At 40.5% G+C, this 17,959-nt stretch overlaps 2 protein-coding genes across 2 annotated transcripts in view; one reads left to right on the top strand and one right to left on the bottom strand.

Moving 5' to 3' along the window:
* Positions 1-3,763: 3,763 nt before the first annotated feature.
* Positions 3,764-11,011, bottom strand: LOC117305419 (monocarboxylate transporter 12-like). The gene is made up of 4 exons (XM_033790289.1): positions 10,387-11,011; positions 8,018-8,161; positions 4,555-5,379; positions 3,764-3,891 (listed from the first exon to the last, which is right to left on the bottom strand). The coding sequence occupies exons 1-4, from the start codon at positions 10,583-10,585 to the stop codon at positions 3,764-3,766; spliced, it is 1,296 nt and encodes a 431-aa protein (XP_033646180.1). The 5' UTR covers positions 10,586-11,011.
* A 4,258-nt stretch (positions 11,012-15,269) lies between these two features.
* The window catches only part of LOC117304929 (low-density lipoprotein receptor-related protein 4-like), a 29,473-nt gene continuing 26,783 nt past the window's right edge, over positions 15,270-17,959 (top strand). The window contains exon 1 of the mRNA XM_033789568.1: positions 15,270-15,449. The gene's annotated coding sequence lies outside the window, so the exon portion shown is untranslated. The remainder of the gene's footprint in view (positions 15,450-17,959) is intronic.

The raw sequence follows: 17,959 nt of genomic DNA, 5'->3' as shown, positions 1-17,959 counted from the left end.
ATGTTATGTCGAATTATAGACCCATCTCACTATGTTCTGTTGTTGGTAAAATTCTTGAAAGGATTATCTGTAAACATCTCATTAATCACATGTATAGAGGGGGGATAATCTCACCTACACAACACGGTTTCTTGCCTAAAAGATCTTGCGTTACTCAATTGACAACTCTTTATCATAGTTGGGCCAATGCTCTTGATGTTTCAAAACCGCCCCGCATTGATGCTATATTTCTTGATTGGTCAAAAGCTTTTGATCGCGTGAGTCACACAGTTCTTTTGAACAAATTACATAAATATGGTATTTGTGGCTCAATGTTGCACTGGTTTAAGTCTTATCTTTCAAACAGATTACAGCGGGTTCAGTTTATGGGTTCATCATCTGACTGGGCTGCAGTTCATTCTGGCGTGCCACAGGGTGCTGTTCTAGCACCTATTCTTTTCAATATCTTTGCTTTTGATTTACCATTTTGCATTCAATCTTATCTCCGTCAGTATGCAGATGACACTATCTTGTACAGAGTCATTAAAAATCAAGATGATGAAGTGGCACTCCAGGATGACCTGTAGCACATAAACACTTGGTGTAATCTAAACTGTATGTCTTTAAACCCAAATAAGTGTAAATTAATGACTGTGACCAGGTCTAGAAACCCTGCTAAACCACTGTATAAAATTGCTGAAAACACTTTGGAAAATGTGGATAGTTACAAATACTTGGGTGTTATTATCTCCAGGGACTTAAGCTGGAAAACACATGTTAATAAAGTCAGTTCCAAAGCCACTAGACTCAACGGATTTATTGGTAGAGTAGTTAAAACTAGAAACCCTTACATTCTGACTTTACTTTATCGCTCAATTAGCAGACCCATACTTGAATACGCAGCTCCAGTCTGGTGCCCTGTTCTTTCGACTCAGCAAAAAACGCTAGAGAAGGTACAGAGGCGATTCACCCGTTTTTGTTTGGGTCTGCCGAGAAGGGTTTTAATTGATTCTGTAAATGAAATTGAATATTCTGATGACAGGTGTGTCAAGCTGGGTATGCCTCTTTTAATCAACAGGGTTCATTTCCTTTCAATTACGTTTGTTATTAAATGTTTATATAACAAATTTGACATTGACACGGACACTCTAATTCCCATTAATTGTAGACATATCGAATCTGTTAAATTTGTCCATCATCGGGCTCGTTCCAATGCTGCCCATCATTCTCTTTTTCACAGATTCCCTAGATTATGGAACGAACTACCGGCCTGCATTAAAGATACAATTATCCATAGTTTATCCTCCTTCACAAATTCCCTCAGGAATCATTTATTAGTCCCTGGCGAGGAGGTCCCCTTGACCAAAACAGTTGAACTTTCTAGTTGCCTTGCCCATTCAAATACCTTGCTGCTGTTTTTTATTTCTCAAATTTATAGAGCCTTTTGCATAATTAACTAGAATCTCTCTTTTAACGATTTTGTATTATTAGTGCCCATTAGTGCTTTTATAGTTTCAACTGCTTGTATAGTTCTATATTTTTATACTGTATGCCATGTTTTAAAAATGTCCTTCTGTAATGTCCCTTTTTGTCTCTTCGTAAATTGTGGCATCAGGAGATTAACTCGATAGTAATTTAGTTTACTTTTTTTTAAATCCTTCAGGGGTGCTGCTTTTTTTGTTATTGTATTGTATAACTCTGGGTGCGTTCGTCCCGCGGTGCTCACTCGGGTGAGCCCCGAGACTTGGTTCAAGTCGGGTCTCTTGCTTGTCGAGTCAATAGCCGCGGCTGATGAGTTTTTTTTTTAACATGCGCCCTTTATTGGCAATCCAGTGACTTGGGTCGCGATCATTCTCCATTATACTGAAGATCAATGGTCGCGATGGACTTTCAAAAGCAGTTAATTGGCATTCGACGCGACGAAGGACTCGACGAAAGTTCGACTTGGGTCAAGTCTAGTGAGCCCCTGACAAGAGCTAAAAGAACGACCACCCACCGCTCACCGTAGTGACGTCGTTTACCTGGGGCCAGCCCCAAAGTGACCCACTCCACAAGCAGGGCACTGGGGGCTGACCTGGGTGAGCCCCTGGAATGACGTCAAAAGCTATTCGAACGCACCGGGGCAGACCGGGGATGACCCAGGGATGCTAAACGAACGCACCCAAAATGGTTATGATCGAGCAAGGCATGCTGGGAAAAAATGGCGCGGCGAGATCATAGAGCGTTTACGAATCGAAGGCTCAGGCTTGAGGCTTGAGGCTTCGGCTCAGAGGCTCAGGCTTCACAATAAACAACATGGCGACGAAATTGTTTCGAACACTTCGGCTTCACTGGCTTAGGTTTCATGTGACCAGCGTGGTGGATCATGGGGGAAATAATAATGCACGAGCACAAACGTGCGTCGCCTACTCAGAAGAAGTCAACTCATGTCTGACACTTTATAATCATGACATAAATTTGTATGGGCTCAATTTCAAAGAGTTACTTAACCGAAAAATATTGCGTAAAAAAATATCAGTCAAGCAGAAATTAGCAGGAATACCGGTATAAAACTATACTTTAGAATAAGGTTCCCAGCCAAATTATCATAGACGTGTACAATTTGTAACGCTAATTTGTTATGCTTAAGCAACTGTATGAAATTGGGCTAAGAAAGAAATATTAGAAAAAGTAAAGGTTCCCTAATCGCAAAAATGACATCTCATTATTACCTTTACTTTGTGATGTATATGAAAGAAAGTTGAATAAATTAACACACAGGAATTATTTTTTAGATTTACAGAGTCTGTTTTGAGTTCTGATTATCACAAATTAATGTAGAACAATGTAAAGGCCTGTTTTCTTCGTTTTTGATAGGGGAGGGGCACCAAGGCATTTTCTCCAAAGAGCATCCTATGGGGAATTTGTAAATTTCTACTGTGAGCATTTTATGGGGACTAAACAAGGGACTACTCATGAATGCACTAGTCTTCAGCATTGCATTATATGGGTCTGAGACATGGACATTGACACAGAATGAGAAAATTATCTGCACACGTTCGTCCTGGGGAAAAAAACCGCTACACACCGGGGTCGACCCGGGGAACCTAATCGAACGCACCCTATATCGGAGGAGTTGAAGGCGAGTTAACGCCACTTCCCTGTTTTGACGGCGAATAGCGGCAAGATAATGCACTGTACTCTGAGCCATGCGCACTTGGGATCTTACTATCCATTGGTACACGATGATCAACATCGCCAGTGCAGAACTTCGACATATTTTCGGATATAATTTCTTCCATGGATATATTTGTTAGCTGTGAACTGACTCGTTGAGAATATAGTGAGGGACACTATGAATATATTAACGGAAGGTCAGCTTCTTGGGCGTCAGTCGTCCCGTGGTGATCCGAGAAGTTAATTCCTTCCACGCGTCCCTGTCCAGTGCGGTCTTCCTCGGGCCATACAGACTCCCCCCATTACGTGCGAGAATATTATCTGTCCACCTCGCCTTTGGCCGGGTTGTTCTAAAAAAAACCTCGACCCCTCGACCCACGACCCCTCGACGTCCGCCCCGTGTTCGAAGAATGTCCCAATTCCGAATTCATAAAATGTCGCTTTACGGCCGAGTAAGAACTAAAGATTCTATGTCAGATTTTTGGCCCCAAACATTAAAAAATAGATTTATTTGAGTGAGTTTTAACGACATTATTTTCTGACGTTGATCACGTTCACGTTCACGCGGAACGTGCAGCTAAACCTCCCTAACGAATAAGCGCACCGTATAAGATGACACTAATTGTTATCATTGATTTGTTTCATTTTTATTGTGGAAATATCTTAGAAGGGTCAGTGGTAACAGCGGGAAGGCTCGAAGTAATCCTAAGAAAATGAAGGATGCGTCGTAACATCCGCTGATGTCGTAAATCAAACCTGCAAATATAAATTAAAAAACTAAAATAATGCTATGCAGTAATTACAATTCATTCCCTTTTTATATTTTGGCATTCCCTTTAATTACACGGATACGGTAAGCACTGTGTACTCAGTGGGCCTACTGAGTGAAAATCAAATCATATTATTTACCCCCCGTTGCAAACAGAACTAACCACATGCATCGGGGAGTTGACCGATGAGCATTACAAGTACAATATTAACTTGCTAAGAGAAAACATAATCGGCAGTCTAGTTGGTATGACATTGTTCTAGAATCGCAAAGGTCGTGGGTTCAAATCCCACCCCAGTAATGTGACTGTGATGTTTTCCCCACACAACTCGGGAGAGTATTGAGTGTACAGTGCTAACACACATCGGTGTATGGGTATAACCAAACATGAATATTCTTTATCCCCTATCGGCAAATTTAACTACTGTTTACATTGGTAAGTTAAGTGGCTCGCTCTCTTTCGTATTTTAGCTCTTGTATTTAAAGCCAACACATTTTTTATTGCCCGTGGACATTTCTCTTCATTTTGTAGGAAGTATGACTCCGGTCATGCTCCTACATACTATTTATCTGGGAGGGATCCTAATACGAGTAAAACAAAAATGAATATTCTTTATCCCCGATGCAAATTAAAGAAAACACTAAATTACCAGGAATAAAACCCATTGAGATTCTGAGCATGGTTGTCTTCAGTCCAAGCCATCCATAAGCCCCTGCCAGTAACTCCACACCAAGTACTTGTTTAGTCACTACATCAGCCAAACACGCCAGTAACCCATCACTGACCAATGTCAAGAACGCAGCTGACATCAACGTCCAATAAGAATTCAACCAAGGAGTTGCGCAGTAGGTTACGGATCCCACGATGATAGCCGATGTCATAAGAAGCCAGTGAGATATGATACCACGATCAACACATACACCCTGAAGGATCTTAATTATTAAGTCGCCAACACCTGCCACAGTTACAAAAAATGTTGCATCTTCTATTGTGAAACCCTTTGATTGGATTTGTGAGACAAAATAAATGACCCACATGTCAAATGCGAACTTATTAATAATAAGTATTACACCGACTGCCCAGTAACGCCAATTACTCAAAATATTCATATCAAGATTCTTCGCTGTGGTTATCACCATTGTGGCGCATTGTGACAGAAAACTTGTCTTGGATTCTAATTGGTCGGCATGATTTTCAGGATGAAGTCTCTTGTAGCCGTTCAGTTGACAAATATTTTTACCGACAGTAACCATGAGGGCGCCACACACGGCAAGATGCAATGAGATTGCTCCAATAATCATCATTGTACCCCTCCAACCGTACGTTACAAGGAGCAGCTGGATGAGGGGCGGTAATGTCAGCATTCCAATTGAGTTCCCTGTTCTTGCTAAACCGACGGCTGTTGCGTAGTTTTTAGAGAAGCAACGCCCAAGAGCATCACGTACCAGCACACCAGCCAATCCAAACCCGGTACCTGTAATAAAGAGAACAAATAACATGGCGTCCTTTAGTTATTGGGTGCGTTCGATTAGCTTCCCCGGGTCGACCCCGGTGTGTGGCACTTTCTTTTACGAGGACGAACGTGTGCAGATAAATACCCACGTTCGTCCTGGGAAAAAGACCCGCCACACACCGGGGTCGACCCAGGGAAGCTAAACGGACGCACCTACTATTAGCAATATGTAGGGAGACTCTGTGACACCCCGTTCAGATAGGCGCTCCCTCCAGAGAAGAACTGACAAAATGATTGAGTTAAAGACACTGGACATTGGTAATTGTCAAAGACCAGTGGTGTTCTCACTTTGTGTGTCTCAACATATGCATAAAATAACAAACCTGTGAACTTTGAGCTCAATCGGGCGTCGTAGTTGCGATATAATAATGGAGGAAAAAACACCCTTGTTCCACGAAGTTGTGTGCTTTCAGATGCTTGATTTCGAGACCTCAAATTCTAAATCTGAGGTCTCGAAATCGAATTTGTGTAAAATTACTTCTTTCTCGAAAACTACGTTACTTCAGAGGGAGCAGTTTGTCACAATGTTTTATACTATCAACAGCTTCCCATAACTCGTTACCAAGTAAGGTTCTATGCTCTTAATTGTTTTGAGTAATTACCAATAGTGTTGGTACTTGAACAGTTCGACGTCTGAGAAAGTTGGAAAATCTTGGACGCGCTGGAAAATCTTGGGATTTACACAATATCTTTAGCGCACTGTACATTTTTGTGTATAGATTAAAGGCCTGGACACTATTGGTAATTACTCAAAATAATTGTTGGCATAAAAACTTACTTGTTACTGATAAATGGTGAGCTGTTGATAAGTATTAAACATTGTGAGAAACGGCTCCCTCTGAAGTAACTTAGTTTTCGAGAAAGAAGTATTTTTCCGCTAAATTATTTGAATTTGAATTTGAATTCGAGACAAAATTAGATTTTGAGGTCTCGAGAAAGCACGTGTGACAACGGTGATTTTCTTCCATTATTATCGCGCAACGTTGACGACCAATTGAGTTCAAGTTTTCATAGTTTTTATTTATTTTGAGCATATGTTGAGATACACCAAGTGAGAAGACTGGTCTTTAACAGTAATTACCAAAGGTGTCCAGTGTCTTTAAGTCGAAAGATAAAATAACATCCCTTGTGATTTAATTGACCTATTAGCACGAACCCTTATAACTAATGGACTCCGTTTGAAAAGAAAAGTTATTTACTGCGACAGTTTGTCTTCATTTTCTTTCAAAATCCAAACAAAGTAGAATAGCTTAGTCATGAGGGTATTCAGTGATAAAAATAATTATAACCAATTCTTATATAGCGCATTTGACAATAACCGTATCAATGCGCTTTACATTAGTGCCCTGGTCACAGGGCCAATAAAATCCCTTTTAATGTTTCTCAGCTCCCTTGGGAGTTTACAACCTGGGCAACAGTTTATATTGCTCCAAAGACTTTTTCGTTCACAATATCAACCTCTTCCCTCGCAGGTACCCATTTATACCCCTGGGTGAAGAGAAGCGATTATAGTAAAGTATCTTGCTCAATGACACAAGTGTCACGACCGGGATTCGAAGCCACACTCTGATGACTGCACCAGAACTTGAATTCGATGCTCTTAACCACTCGGCCATGACACTCTACATGTGATCCATAAACTGAAACCAAAACAGTTGATTTGTTTACTGCTCACAAGAAGTTATAATAGGAAACTTGTTTTAATTGAATGTGTATATTTTCACGGTTCTGGTGGTGGGGGGGGGGGGGGGGGGCTCTATCCACCTGTATGCTTCGACCCTTTGTAAGGAATGGGTTTCCCAAATAATTCATTACCAATCAATCAATAATTTAGTCAGTCAATCAATTAATCAACCAATCAATCGTTAATTTCATAAGGCGCCAATCCAACAGTCGTTGCTCCTATAGCGCCGTAGTCTTGGTGCAAGACGTTTCTCGTTTCCCTTTCACGCACACGCTGTCGGTGAATTGGCCGCGGTGTGCGTGAAAGGGAAACGAGAAACGTCTTGCACCAAGACTAATAGCGCCGTAGAGTAGGCTTTCAAAAAAAATGAATGCAATTTTTAATCAAACGAACTTTAAAGGAACACGTTGCCTTGGATCGGTCGAGTTGGTCTTTGAAAAGCGTTTGTAACCGTTTTTTTTATATATTAAGGGTAGAAAGATGTTGTAAAAGTAGAATACAATGATTCACACAAACATGCCTCGAAATTGCACGGTTTCCCTTTTACCTCGTCGACTAACACGGTCGGCCATTATGGCCGACCGTGTTAGTTTGTACAGAAAAGTCAAACCGCGCAATTTCGAGGCAAGCTTGTTTAAAACATCTTTCCAACCCTAGGCCCTATGCATTTTATAAAAAAAGGTTACAAACGCTTTTCAAAGACCAACTCGACCCCTTAAGAACAGAGCTCATCAGGTAAAACAGGTCAATACTTCTGATACTGAGGATTATTGATTGCTCACCTGAGTTGAAACCAACGGTTCTTTTCAGAACCACCCCATCCCCAACTCATTAGAGATAGTCATTACATGGTGTTACCGCAAACCTTTCTATATCGTATATCCACCATGCAAAGTTTCAAATCCTACTGCTCACCTGCCATAACCATGAGACAGACGGCTAATTGAAAAGCATTTGTACAAAGAGATCCAGCAATGAATGAACCACCAATCAGAGAACCGCTTATCATAATGACGACACCACTGCCGAAATGTCGGCCAGCTAACCCAGCAAATGGTCCTTTGGAAAATAAAATAAAAATGCAAATTAAAAGAATTATCGACCTACCTTATTGATTGTAGGTGCTTATAATGGGTAGTACTAAGAAAACAATTGCAACTGACCCAAGGAAACGATTATTTAGTAAAATTTTTTCTTTTTTTTGTCTTCATTTTTTTAACGGTTGAATTTAAAACTTTATGGGTAACGAATGTGTGTGTTTAAAACCCTGCAATACGCGTGACCGATTTTGATACGCTACCACTAATCGTGTCGGTCAACAACTGTCACTATGTAACAGCATGCACACGGCATATACCGCTACATAAATGGATCCAAAACATTCCAAACTTCTTTCAGACAGTCCAGAGATTGCATAACAATTTCCACATTATATTCCCGTCTTCTTCATGCTATAATTATTATCATTTTTTTTAAAATATAAATTAAAACCAGTCTAAAAAAAGACGAGCAGATATTTCTAACATGTCTGCTAAATTGTTTATGGTCTCGCTTGGCTTTTCCTTGAATGACACTCTGAACATAGAGCCATTATACAAGCCTTTTGCAGGCTTTCATAAACACCAGCTGTCAACTATTAACAAATTACTTCTGCTGTCAGCGTCAAATGTCATAGAGCTAACATCCATTAAACGCCTGGCACACTTCCTCCCCTACGTGTTCAATGAACGTGACACTGCAGACAACTCCACGTTCAATGAACGTGACACTGCAGACAACTCCACGAGTTGATGAACACAATAGTTCATTCACTGGTGACAACATTTTCAAATGACTTGGAATTACTAAGTTTAAAACTTATAACGCGTGTACACATCAAGGGTGAGGACGATCACTTTTTACTGAATGGACTTACAAGTTTCAAAAAAGTGGAAAAAAGGTCAGCTTTTTTTAACAAATCTTTCATTTTGTTTACAAATTTGTCTCTTTCTCACTCCAATGGGTGGCTTTTTTTTAAAGACTGAAAGCAGAAAAAGGGTTCTGTTTAAACAACGTTGTCTAAAGGTATATTATACCCATGTCAAGATTCTCACAAAAACTGACCCATTTATTTTCTGTCGACAAGCAAATTATATCTTTGAACATTGAACTTGAACAGTTTCTTCATTGGGTGGTGTAATGCTAGAATATCGAAGCAGTACAGGCTGTCTGTTTTGTTCGCGTAAGTGCTAAGTACAAGTTTATGTCATGCTTTGTTTGAGTCACATACCAGCAGAAGCTAGTTGAGTGAACCCTTGCCTAAAATGTGCTTAACGGCAGTGGACACTATTGGTAATTACTCAAAATAGTTATTAGCACAAAACCTTACTTGGTAACGAGTAATGGGGAGAGGTTGATAGTATACAACAGTGTGAGAAACGGCTCCCTCTGAGTGACGTAGCTTTTGAGAAAGAAGTAATTTTCCACGAATTTGATTTCGAGGCCTCAAGTTTAGAATTTGAGGTCTCGAAAATCAAGCATCTAAAAGTACACAACTTCGTGTGATAATGTTTTTTTTCTTCTTTCATAGTTATCTCGCAACTCCGACGACCAATCGAGCTAATTTAGTTCACAGGTTTGTTATTTTATGCATATGTTGGGGGTATACACCAAGTGCGAAAAGCCGCATACACAGATGGCACAATGGACGGTAGATGCTCATGCATTATACGGGTTCAATTTCTATGCAAATTTGTCGTGCCAAAATCATTTTGAGTTCGACACTGCAAAAGAGCGACGTTTAGCGCAGTGACATGATGGCATTTAGAGCTGTGACACTGAAATATTGACACATTTATAAATATTAATTTGTCACCTCAAGTACTGGCTTTATTGTTACCATTGCCTGGTGACTGGCATGCATCGCCGTTTTTAAGAGGTTCCAGCAAGATATTCAACTTAATTCTCACAAAATGTTCGTTTAAGAAATTTGCATCCCATCCAATCCCAAATACTCTTCACTGATTATATATTTGCACATAAAACGTGTTTCAAAAGATTTCCAAAATAGTGTCGCCCAATTTAGAATTTAAATCAATTCGACACGGCTTGTCAACACGTCGTGCAACTACCGTGTAGCACAGCAAGCTCTGCCGTAGCACGGCAGAGCTTGCTGGGCTACACGGCAGTGTCGAACTCAAAAGATTGCGCTAAAAAAAATCAAACTATTTGAGTTCGACACAGCAAAAGTGCGACGTTCAGTGCAGGCCTCTGAAGGATAAAATAAAACAACACAAATTCATTACCAATGAGTCCAATTGTAGCCAGAAGCAAGGAGCTCATCCATCCAAGAATCCAAGTTTGTACCAGAAATTCCTCTTGAAATGTAGGCAGAAGTATTCCAAGTCCTTTCAAAATAGCAACCCAAATGAAACCCTTGGTCCAGACCGATACGACCGCTATCCTTCCAGGCCAACCACCGTCTTGTTCTCCAGTCTTATCCATGCTAAAAGGCAAAGAACCTCACTAGAAACACTGCACACATACGTTATTCCTAAACCACCAATATAGGGTATTGAAGCTGGATTGTGTTATTTCTTTTTGTAAAGGCTGGGCCGCATCAAGCCATGTCTCAAAACGTCCGAGCCCGTCCTAAAACATAATTATGATACGGGTTTTAGTATGGTTGGAACTTTGGCCGAAAAAATGTCTTCATGTCACCCTACGGTCATTTACATACTCTGGTAATGAGTTCTGGTCTGTGCACACAAACATCTAAATGACGATCAACTGTGCCATGTTTATGACGTCCAGTATGATCCAAGTACGGCAGTTCACTTCGTAGTACAGTACGTCCTCGTTTTTGTACGTTGCCACTCCGTCTAATTGCAGGACGTGGTTGCTCGAAGAAGTTGAGCAGGCTCAAAGTTCCGGAGCACCATTCTGATCCAACCTGTCCGAGCGGCCGTCCATTTCGTAGACAGATCGTACAAGGTTGCAACAACGCACAATCCATGTACACACAGTTTAGCAGCCCCTTCGGTTGGATTTATCAGAACGTATCTGAACGAGTTCGGTGTTGTGGGAATTAAAGGCAGTGGACACTATTGGTAATTGTCAAAGACTAGTCTTCTCATTTGATGTGTCTCAACATATGCATAAAATAACAAACCTGTGAAAATTTGAGCTCAAATTGGTCGTCGAAGTTGCGAGATAATAATGAAAGAAAAAACACGAGATGCTTGACTTTGTGACCTCAAACTCTAAATCTGAGGTCTCGAAATCAAATTCGTGTAAAATTACTTCTTTCTCGAACACTACGTCACTTCAGAGGGAGCCGTTTCTCACAATGTTTTATACTACCAACCTCTCCCCATTTCTCGTTACCAAGTGATGTTTTATACTTATTTTGAGTAATAGTGTCCACTGCCTTTTAGCGAATTAAGCCATATTTAAGTAAAGCGGTAAAATCATGCAGTGCTCCTACGGGTAACAAAGACCTATGCCGAGACCAGTATTATGCTCAACCAATTTGGTCAACAAATTCATTCAACTGAAAATAGTCTGGGAACAATTGTCACTGAACCAAACTTTAAACAGGTCAGTGCGTCCTTTCATAGAGGTGATGTGGTGCTTTGCGTGTGATGAGGCTGTGGGAATCCTGACCTCCACGATTGCATTAAAAACTCTCGCACAGTTAGGCATAGGGGTCGATTTCACAAAGAGTTAGGACCAGTCCTAACTTAGGACTCGTCCTAGGAGACATACAAATTGCATGGATAATCCTAAGTTAGGACGAGTAACTGGTCCTAACTCGAGAGAAGACTAGTCCTAACTCTTTGTGAACCCCACCCCAGACACCTGGTAATTGTCAAAGACCAGGGCCAAATTTCATAGCGCTGCTTAAAGGTTAGCAATTTTTTTTTGCTTAAAGCCATTGGACCCTTTCGGTAAACAGTGTTGTCCAAGGCCCACATCTTTGTGTACCACAACTTCTATATCAAATAACAAACCTGTGAAAATTTAGGCTCAATCGGTTATCGGAGTCGGGAGAAAACAACGGAAAAACCCACCCTTGTTTCCGCGCGTTTCGCCGTGTCATGACATGTGTTTAAAATAAATCCGTAATTCTCGTTAACGAGAATTTATATTGTTTTGCTGTTTTCTCAGAAAGTAAAGCATTTCATGGAATAATATTTCAAGAGAAGTCTTTCACCATTGCCTTCTGTAAACCCTGTAAGTTATTTGTAAATCTGTGAATTTTTTTTTCTGAACAGAAAGGGTCCAATGGCTCTAACGTAGCAAAATTAATTGCTTAAACCATGGAGGAATGTACATATATTTCAAAAAGAAGAAGGTAGGCCCCCCTACTGACAAAATGGCGGGCGATATGAATGCAGAGTGGCGGGAAAAAAAAACATCGCCTTTTACAAGTACTATTTGTAATGGTTCAAAGCGCCCGGGCGCGCCCCTTGAAAGGTTTACACACTAACTTGAGAGTAAATAAGAAGAAAATACATTGTACAACATTTCTGAAGCATTTCAGAGACTCGCTTCTTCGCTACACCTACCATACAAACACACGTGAAATACACACCGCCACACTAAACAACGTATAATAAAACAGTATATAAAGCGCCAAATTGCCAAGGCGCTGAGAAGGAAAGAAGAGGGGAAAAGACAGAACAAAGATAATGATGACCAGCTACGAAGAGGCAAAAAGGTGGGTTTTGAGAGCACGTTTGAAGGCTGGGACACTGTTTGAGCTTCTGGTAAGGGTAGGTAGAGAATTCCATAGTCGGGGAGCAGCAATTGAAAATGCCCTATCACCTGCAAGTTTATGGGTTTTGTGAAATGAAAGGTATTTACCAGTAGAAAAGCGAAGAGAGTAAAAAGATGTCTGGAGTGAAAGAAGAGAGGAGAGATAATCCGGGGCACAGTGATTGAGGGATTTATATGTGTGGACCATTGTACGGAATTGAATTCGTTGGGCAACTGGAAGCCAGTGTAATTGCTTGAGAAGTGGAGATGAGTGAGTGAATTTGGGCAGCTTAAATTGTGTCTTATAAGGGCACGTACGTACGTGTCATGTCCATACTTTTTAGTTCTCTGGTAGTAATGGTATGTTTACTTTCCTGTGTGAAGCGCTGTCCCTGTCTGCAATTGCTGTTCTGCGGCATGGCTTCTTCCTTCTACGCGTACCTGTCCAGTGCGGTGCACGAATGTTATCTGTCTACCTCGCCTTTGGCCTTCCTCTGGCGCGACCAGCAACACGTCCGTCTATACATTGCTTCTCCAGGTTGTCTCCTTCTCTGCTTGCAATGTGCCCAAAATACATAATGTTTGTCTGTAGCATGGTATTTACTTGGCTTTTGGGGTTATGGACTCTCTCCAGCACACTGATGTCAGTGGTGTGGTCTTGCCATTTGATGTTTAGCATTCGCCTCCAGCACCAAAGCTCGAAACTAGAAATTGTTGTTTTCTCATTCTGTGTCAATGTCCATGTCTCAAACCCATATAATGCAATGCTGAAGACTAGTGCATTAATTAGTCTGATCTCCATGGCTAGTTCGAGCGATATTGGTCACCCGATGTTGCTATTTCTGTTTCTTTAATATCAAATTCATTGAGACGTTTCAGAGATTGTTTTCTTTTTCCGTAAACCTTGAATACAGTCACTGCAAGCAATCAACTTTCAATGAAAAGTCAAGAATTTCGAAAATCCACAAGGGCCCACATTGTTCTGCTCAAAGTTTATTGTATTGTTTCGTACGACAACTTGGCCTCTGAATGACCTATTGCACCACAGAGCATCTAGAATGCAAAATTATCCCGGGCCCTTAAGTGGGCCCGGACCAACGCCGTAAAGGCTTAACTCACTCGCATACTCACTCTTTGACAGATTTGCCCCCTAGAATTTGTGTCATATAAACATCCTCAAAAAGGTTCTACTGTTGCTCACTTTTTAAAGTCTTTGTTTGGTTTCATTCATTATGCCTGTTATTGGCTTAAGATTGCGCCTGTTAATGGCTTAAGATTGCCAGAGCATCCAGATGCAAAACTTGCCCGAGCCCTTGAGTGGGCCCGGACCCCACGCCTCACCCGTTGCGCGCCCGGATTTGTCTATACATGCAGAAATAATAAGGATACATGTACACAGCTATAATGGGAGACTTTGAGGCGCTAATGGCAGCAGACTTACCAGGTAAATTTCCATTGTTTACGTAGTTCTGGGCATGCGCACATTGCCGAGAACAATCGACCACGAAGCAAACTTCCAAAGTCCCCGGGTAACCCCCACCAGGCAATACATTGTGTGTAGCTCTGAAGTATTGGCCTCATATCGATTCATATGGATTTTCATTGAATGGTGACTTTGTATATACCCAACCTGTCCAAAACATCATAGTTCACAGCCCTTTACACTTTTAAATGGGGTGTTTTATTTGGATGGAACAACTCGTCATCAGGCCTTTAGAATTCCCCATATCAAACTGAGCAGGGGATAACAGTTTAACCGTCGATTTCACCAAACTCTTTCTAACTTGGATTTATCTTCCGTATCCATAGACGTTAGGACGCATTAAACCCATCGTAAGTTAAAATAACGAGTTTCTCGTCTTAACTCGAGATATAGGATTATTCAAAGCGTTTCGTGCAGTCGGCTACATGACAATGAGTCAATGGTCAGTTTTCTCTAGACTGTAAACATATTTTAGACTTTTATTTGGGGGGGGGGGGGTGTATGCTTAGCACTCCAAGCCTTGGGTACATGTGGTGCACCCAGAGATGTCATTGGTCTAGGGGTGAGAGTTAGAGCGGAGTCAGTAAGGAAGAGCATTATTTTTGCGGGCCTTTTCGAAACCTCGGCGTCGGGCTAGCTTGGACCCGTGATCATGTTTCGATAATATTGCGCGTGCTTTGCGTACGTGCTCAGGGCTTCAGAAGAGAGAATGGATGGAGCCTGAAGCTGAACCCAAAGCCGAAGCCGTGTATTCGAAAAGGGCCCATATTAACCGTTATATTTGTAACGACGTGCAAAACGTGCACGACCTTAATACGCCACAACAAAAGACCTACCACGTACAGACGAGGTCAACTTGAACAAAGCAGGAGAGAAAGTAAAGGGAATTTCCCTGAGCTTTACCAATACATCTAAAACCGTATTATTGACCTCATTGTGCACGTCATATTTATTTGAGAGGAGGAAGGAATTGTACATTTTGGCGTCCAAGGAGCATAGCGTAAGTTTGCTTGATGACCACCTTGTTTGAACAACCGACAACTGAAGATATTACATTATTTTGACGTTTTGAACTTGCTTTATCGATACGTGACGGTAAACTGTTCCCCAATCGGGATTAAGAAGGTAAACAATTACTTAGATATTTTGTTGTTGAACGTTAATTTTGTTTTATTAAGTGCATACCTCGAATGATTGAAGATGTACGCACTGCGTGTGTGCATTCATTGGATGGCTTGAAACAACATGAATATTTTGTCAGATGCAGTTAGAGGTATGTAAGGGCGCGCGTATAGCTGCAGATGAGATTACTTCAGCCGGGGTTCCTTAAAGACACTGGGCACTTGGTACTTGTCAAAGACCATTCGTCCCACTTGGTGTATCTCAACATGTGCATAAACAAACTTGTGAAAATTTGAGATCAATTGATCGTCGATGTTGCGAGATAACATATGAAAGAAAAAAACACCCTTGTCACAGGAAGTTGTGTGCTTTCAGATGCTTGATTTTGAGACCTTAAAATCTAGTTCTGAGGTCTCGAAATCAAATTCGTGCGGGAAATTAGTTCTTTCTCGAAAACTACGTCACTTCAGAGGGAGCTGTTTCTCACAATGTTGTATACTATCAACCTCTCCCCAATACTCGTTACCAAGTTAGGTTTGATGCTAATAAATACTTTGAGTAATTACCAATAATGTTAGTGTCTACTGCCTTGAATGCTTGGCTTTTGTTTTTTGTAACCCTTTCTAAAATATATTGTCGAGGTGTCAGTTATGGCAATGTACAATAGCCCTTTTCGACGGTCGTTCAATGTTTTATAGGTTTTTTTAATTATATTATGATTTGGGAGTGTCGTGGCCGAGCGGTTAATAGCACCGGATTCAAACTCTGGTGTTTCCGATCAGCAGAGTGTGGGTTCGTATCCCCATGGGGATACGAACCCAGCCGTGACACTTGTGTACTTAAGCAAGACACATAGCCATTGCTTCGTCCTTCGGATGGGACGTAAAGCCGTTGGTCCCATGTTCGCCCCGGTGTTCCTGGCTGGATTGGCTGCATATTGCGCCACAGCACCTTGTTAAACCATTACATGGTGCTAAGGATTAGGTCTTATATAAACAAAATTCACCCACTCCTTGCAGTAGTAATACCTGGCGCTTTGTACACTTTGGCAAAAGGCGCGTTATAAATACGGTTATTATTAGTGCTTGCGATTGGTTCTCGGTTGTTCGTGTGGAGGCAACTACCCAATAAAGAGTATTTTTAAACGAACAGCACTTTTGTTTGTGAACATACATAGTCATAGGATCACCACACTGCAAAAACTGGAGTGTTAAAATTGACGACCTGTGTGTTGTTAAAAAGAATCAGAGTTAACAAAATGAAGAGTGTGTTAAAATGAACCCTTCTTTAAATCCAACTACCTTGGTGTTAACTTAATATCCTGTTGTGTTTGGGTATCCGTATACGAACACAAAAATTGTGTCACGTTTAACACCCTTAGTTTGCAATTGGTATTTATATTATTTATTTTAAAGACAGTTGACACTATTGGTAATTACTAAAAAAAGTTGTTAGCTAAGAAACTGACTTGGTTACAACATTCTAAGAAATGGCTTGTCCTGAAGTAACGTAGCTTTTGATAAAGGGGTAAATTATCACCTAATGAATAACATACTTCAGCTGAAGCATTTTATTATGCATCTAGAAGCATACAGAGCAAGTGCAACAAGAGTGTTTTATTTTTATTATGCATCCAAAAACCCACACAGTTGTGCACACGGGTGTTTTTTCTCTATTATTCTCTTTTAAATTCGATTACCAAAACGTTCACACACAAGTTCTATACAAACATGAAAACATGTATGTCTGTGTTTTGTTTCCTTGTTCTGAGTTTTTTTCCTTTTTTTACAAGCTTCTGCTTTTCAAAACGGCCCATACTCTATTTATTACATTCGGTGTTTCCTGTTTCTTAAAGGAAGATTACAGACATGGTTTTGCTAGCAAAAAAAATGCTGGCAGTGTATGCACTTTATGTAATCCCCTATTTACATAAACTGACAAACCTGTAGAAGTTCGAGATCGATCGGCCATCTGGCTCACGGGAGAATAGTGAAAAACCGATCACAAATTTTGCGTTGCATCGATGAAAAAAAAGATAATAATAATAATCAAACGCTCCCTGAGCGAAAAAATCCAAACGCGAAATTAGATTATTTATTTCTCGTCAATTTAATATGAAATTTCAGACAGTAATATTTCAAGGGATGTTTTCTACTATCATCATCATTGGATCATGTAAGTTTGATGTAAATCTGTGATCTTCACGATTTTTGTTTCTTACCAATTCTGTAACGTTTTCCTTTAATTATATAATTTTTTGCATTACTCCGTAATTGTTGATATTTTGCTGTGGAAGTATGGACAATGTGTATTTGAATTTAATGCATTGAATTGAAATCGAAACTTTCGTCAACAAGTTATAGAAGCACATGTGAAATAATAATAATACTACAAATAATTGTAGTTGTAGGGGCGCGGAACAAAGATATAAAAGATATGAGAAGAAGTAAAAAAAAAAAAAAAAAAATACAGAACAAGAACTTGGCTTAGATATGTATTTATGAATGTCAAAG

This window comes from Asterias rubens, chromosome 22 (assembly GCF_902459465.1).
Source record: "Asterias rubens chromosome 22, eAstRub1.3, whole genome shotgun sequence".
Taxonomy (NCBI): domain Eukaryota; kingdom Metazoa; phylum Echinodermata; class Asteroidea; order Forcipulatida; family Asteriidae; genus Asterias; species Asterias rubens.
The sequence above is the reverse complement of the archived record's forward strand: the minus strand, read 5'-3'. Positions and strand labels throughout refer to the sequence as shown.

What these genes read in the sequence shown, in the direction of transcription:
- LOC117305419 (XM_033790289.1), bottom strand. Translation starts at nt 10,585, where the DNA reads ATGGATAAGACTGGAGAACAAGACGGTGGTTGGCCTGGAAGGATAGCG. An exon ending in CTGTCTCATGGTTATGGCAG is followed by an intron (nt 5,380 to 8,017) that starts GTGAGCAGTAGG and finishes TCTTTATTACAG; the next exon opens with GTACCGGGTTTGGATTGGCT. An exon ending in CTCAATGGGTTTTATTCCTG is followed by an intron (nt 3,892 to 4,554) that starts GTAATTTAGTGT and finishes TTATATTTGCAG; the next exon opens with GTTTGATTTACGACATCAGC.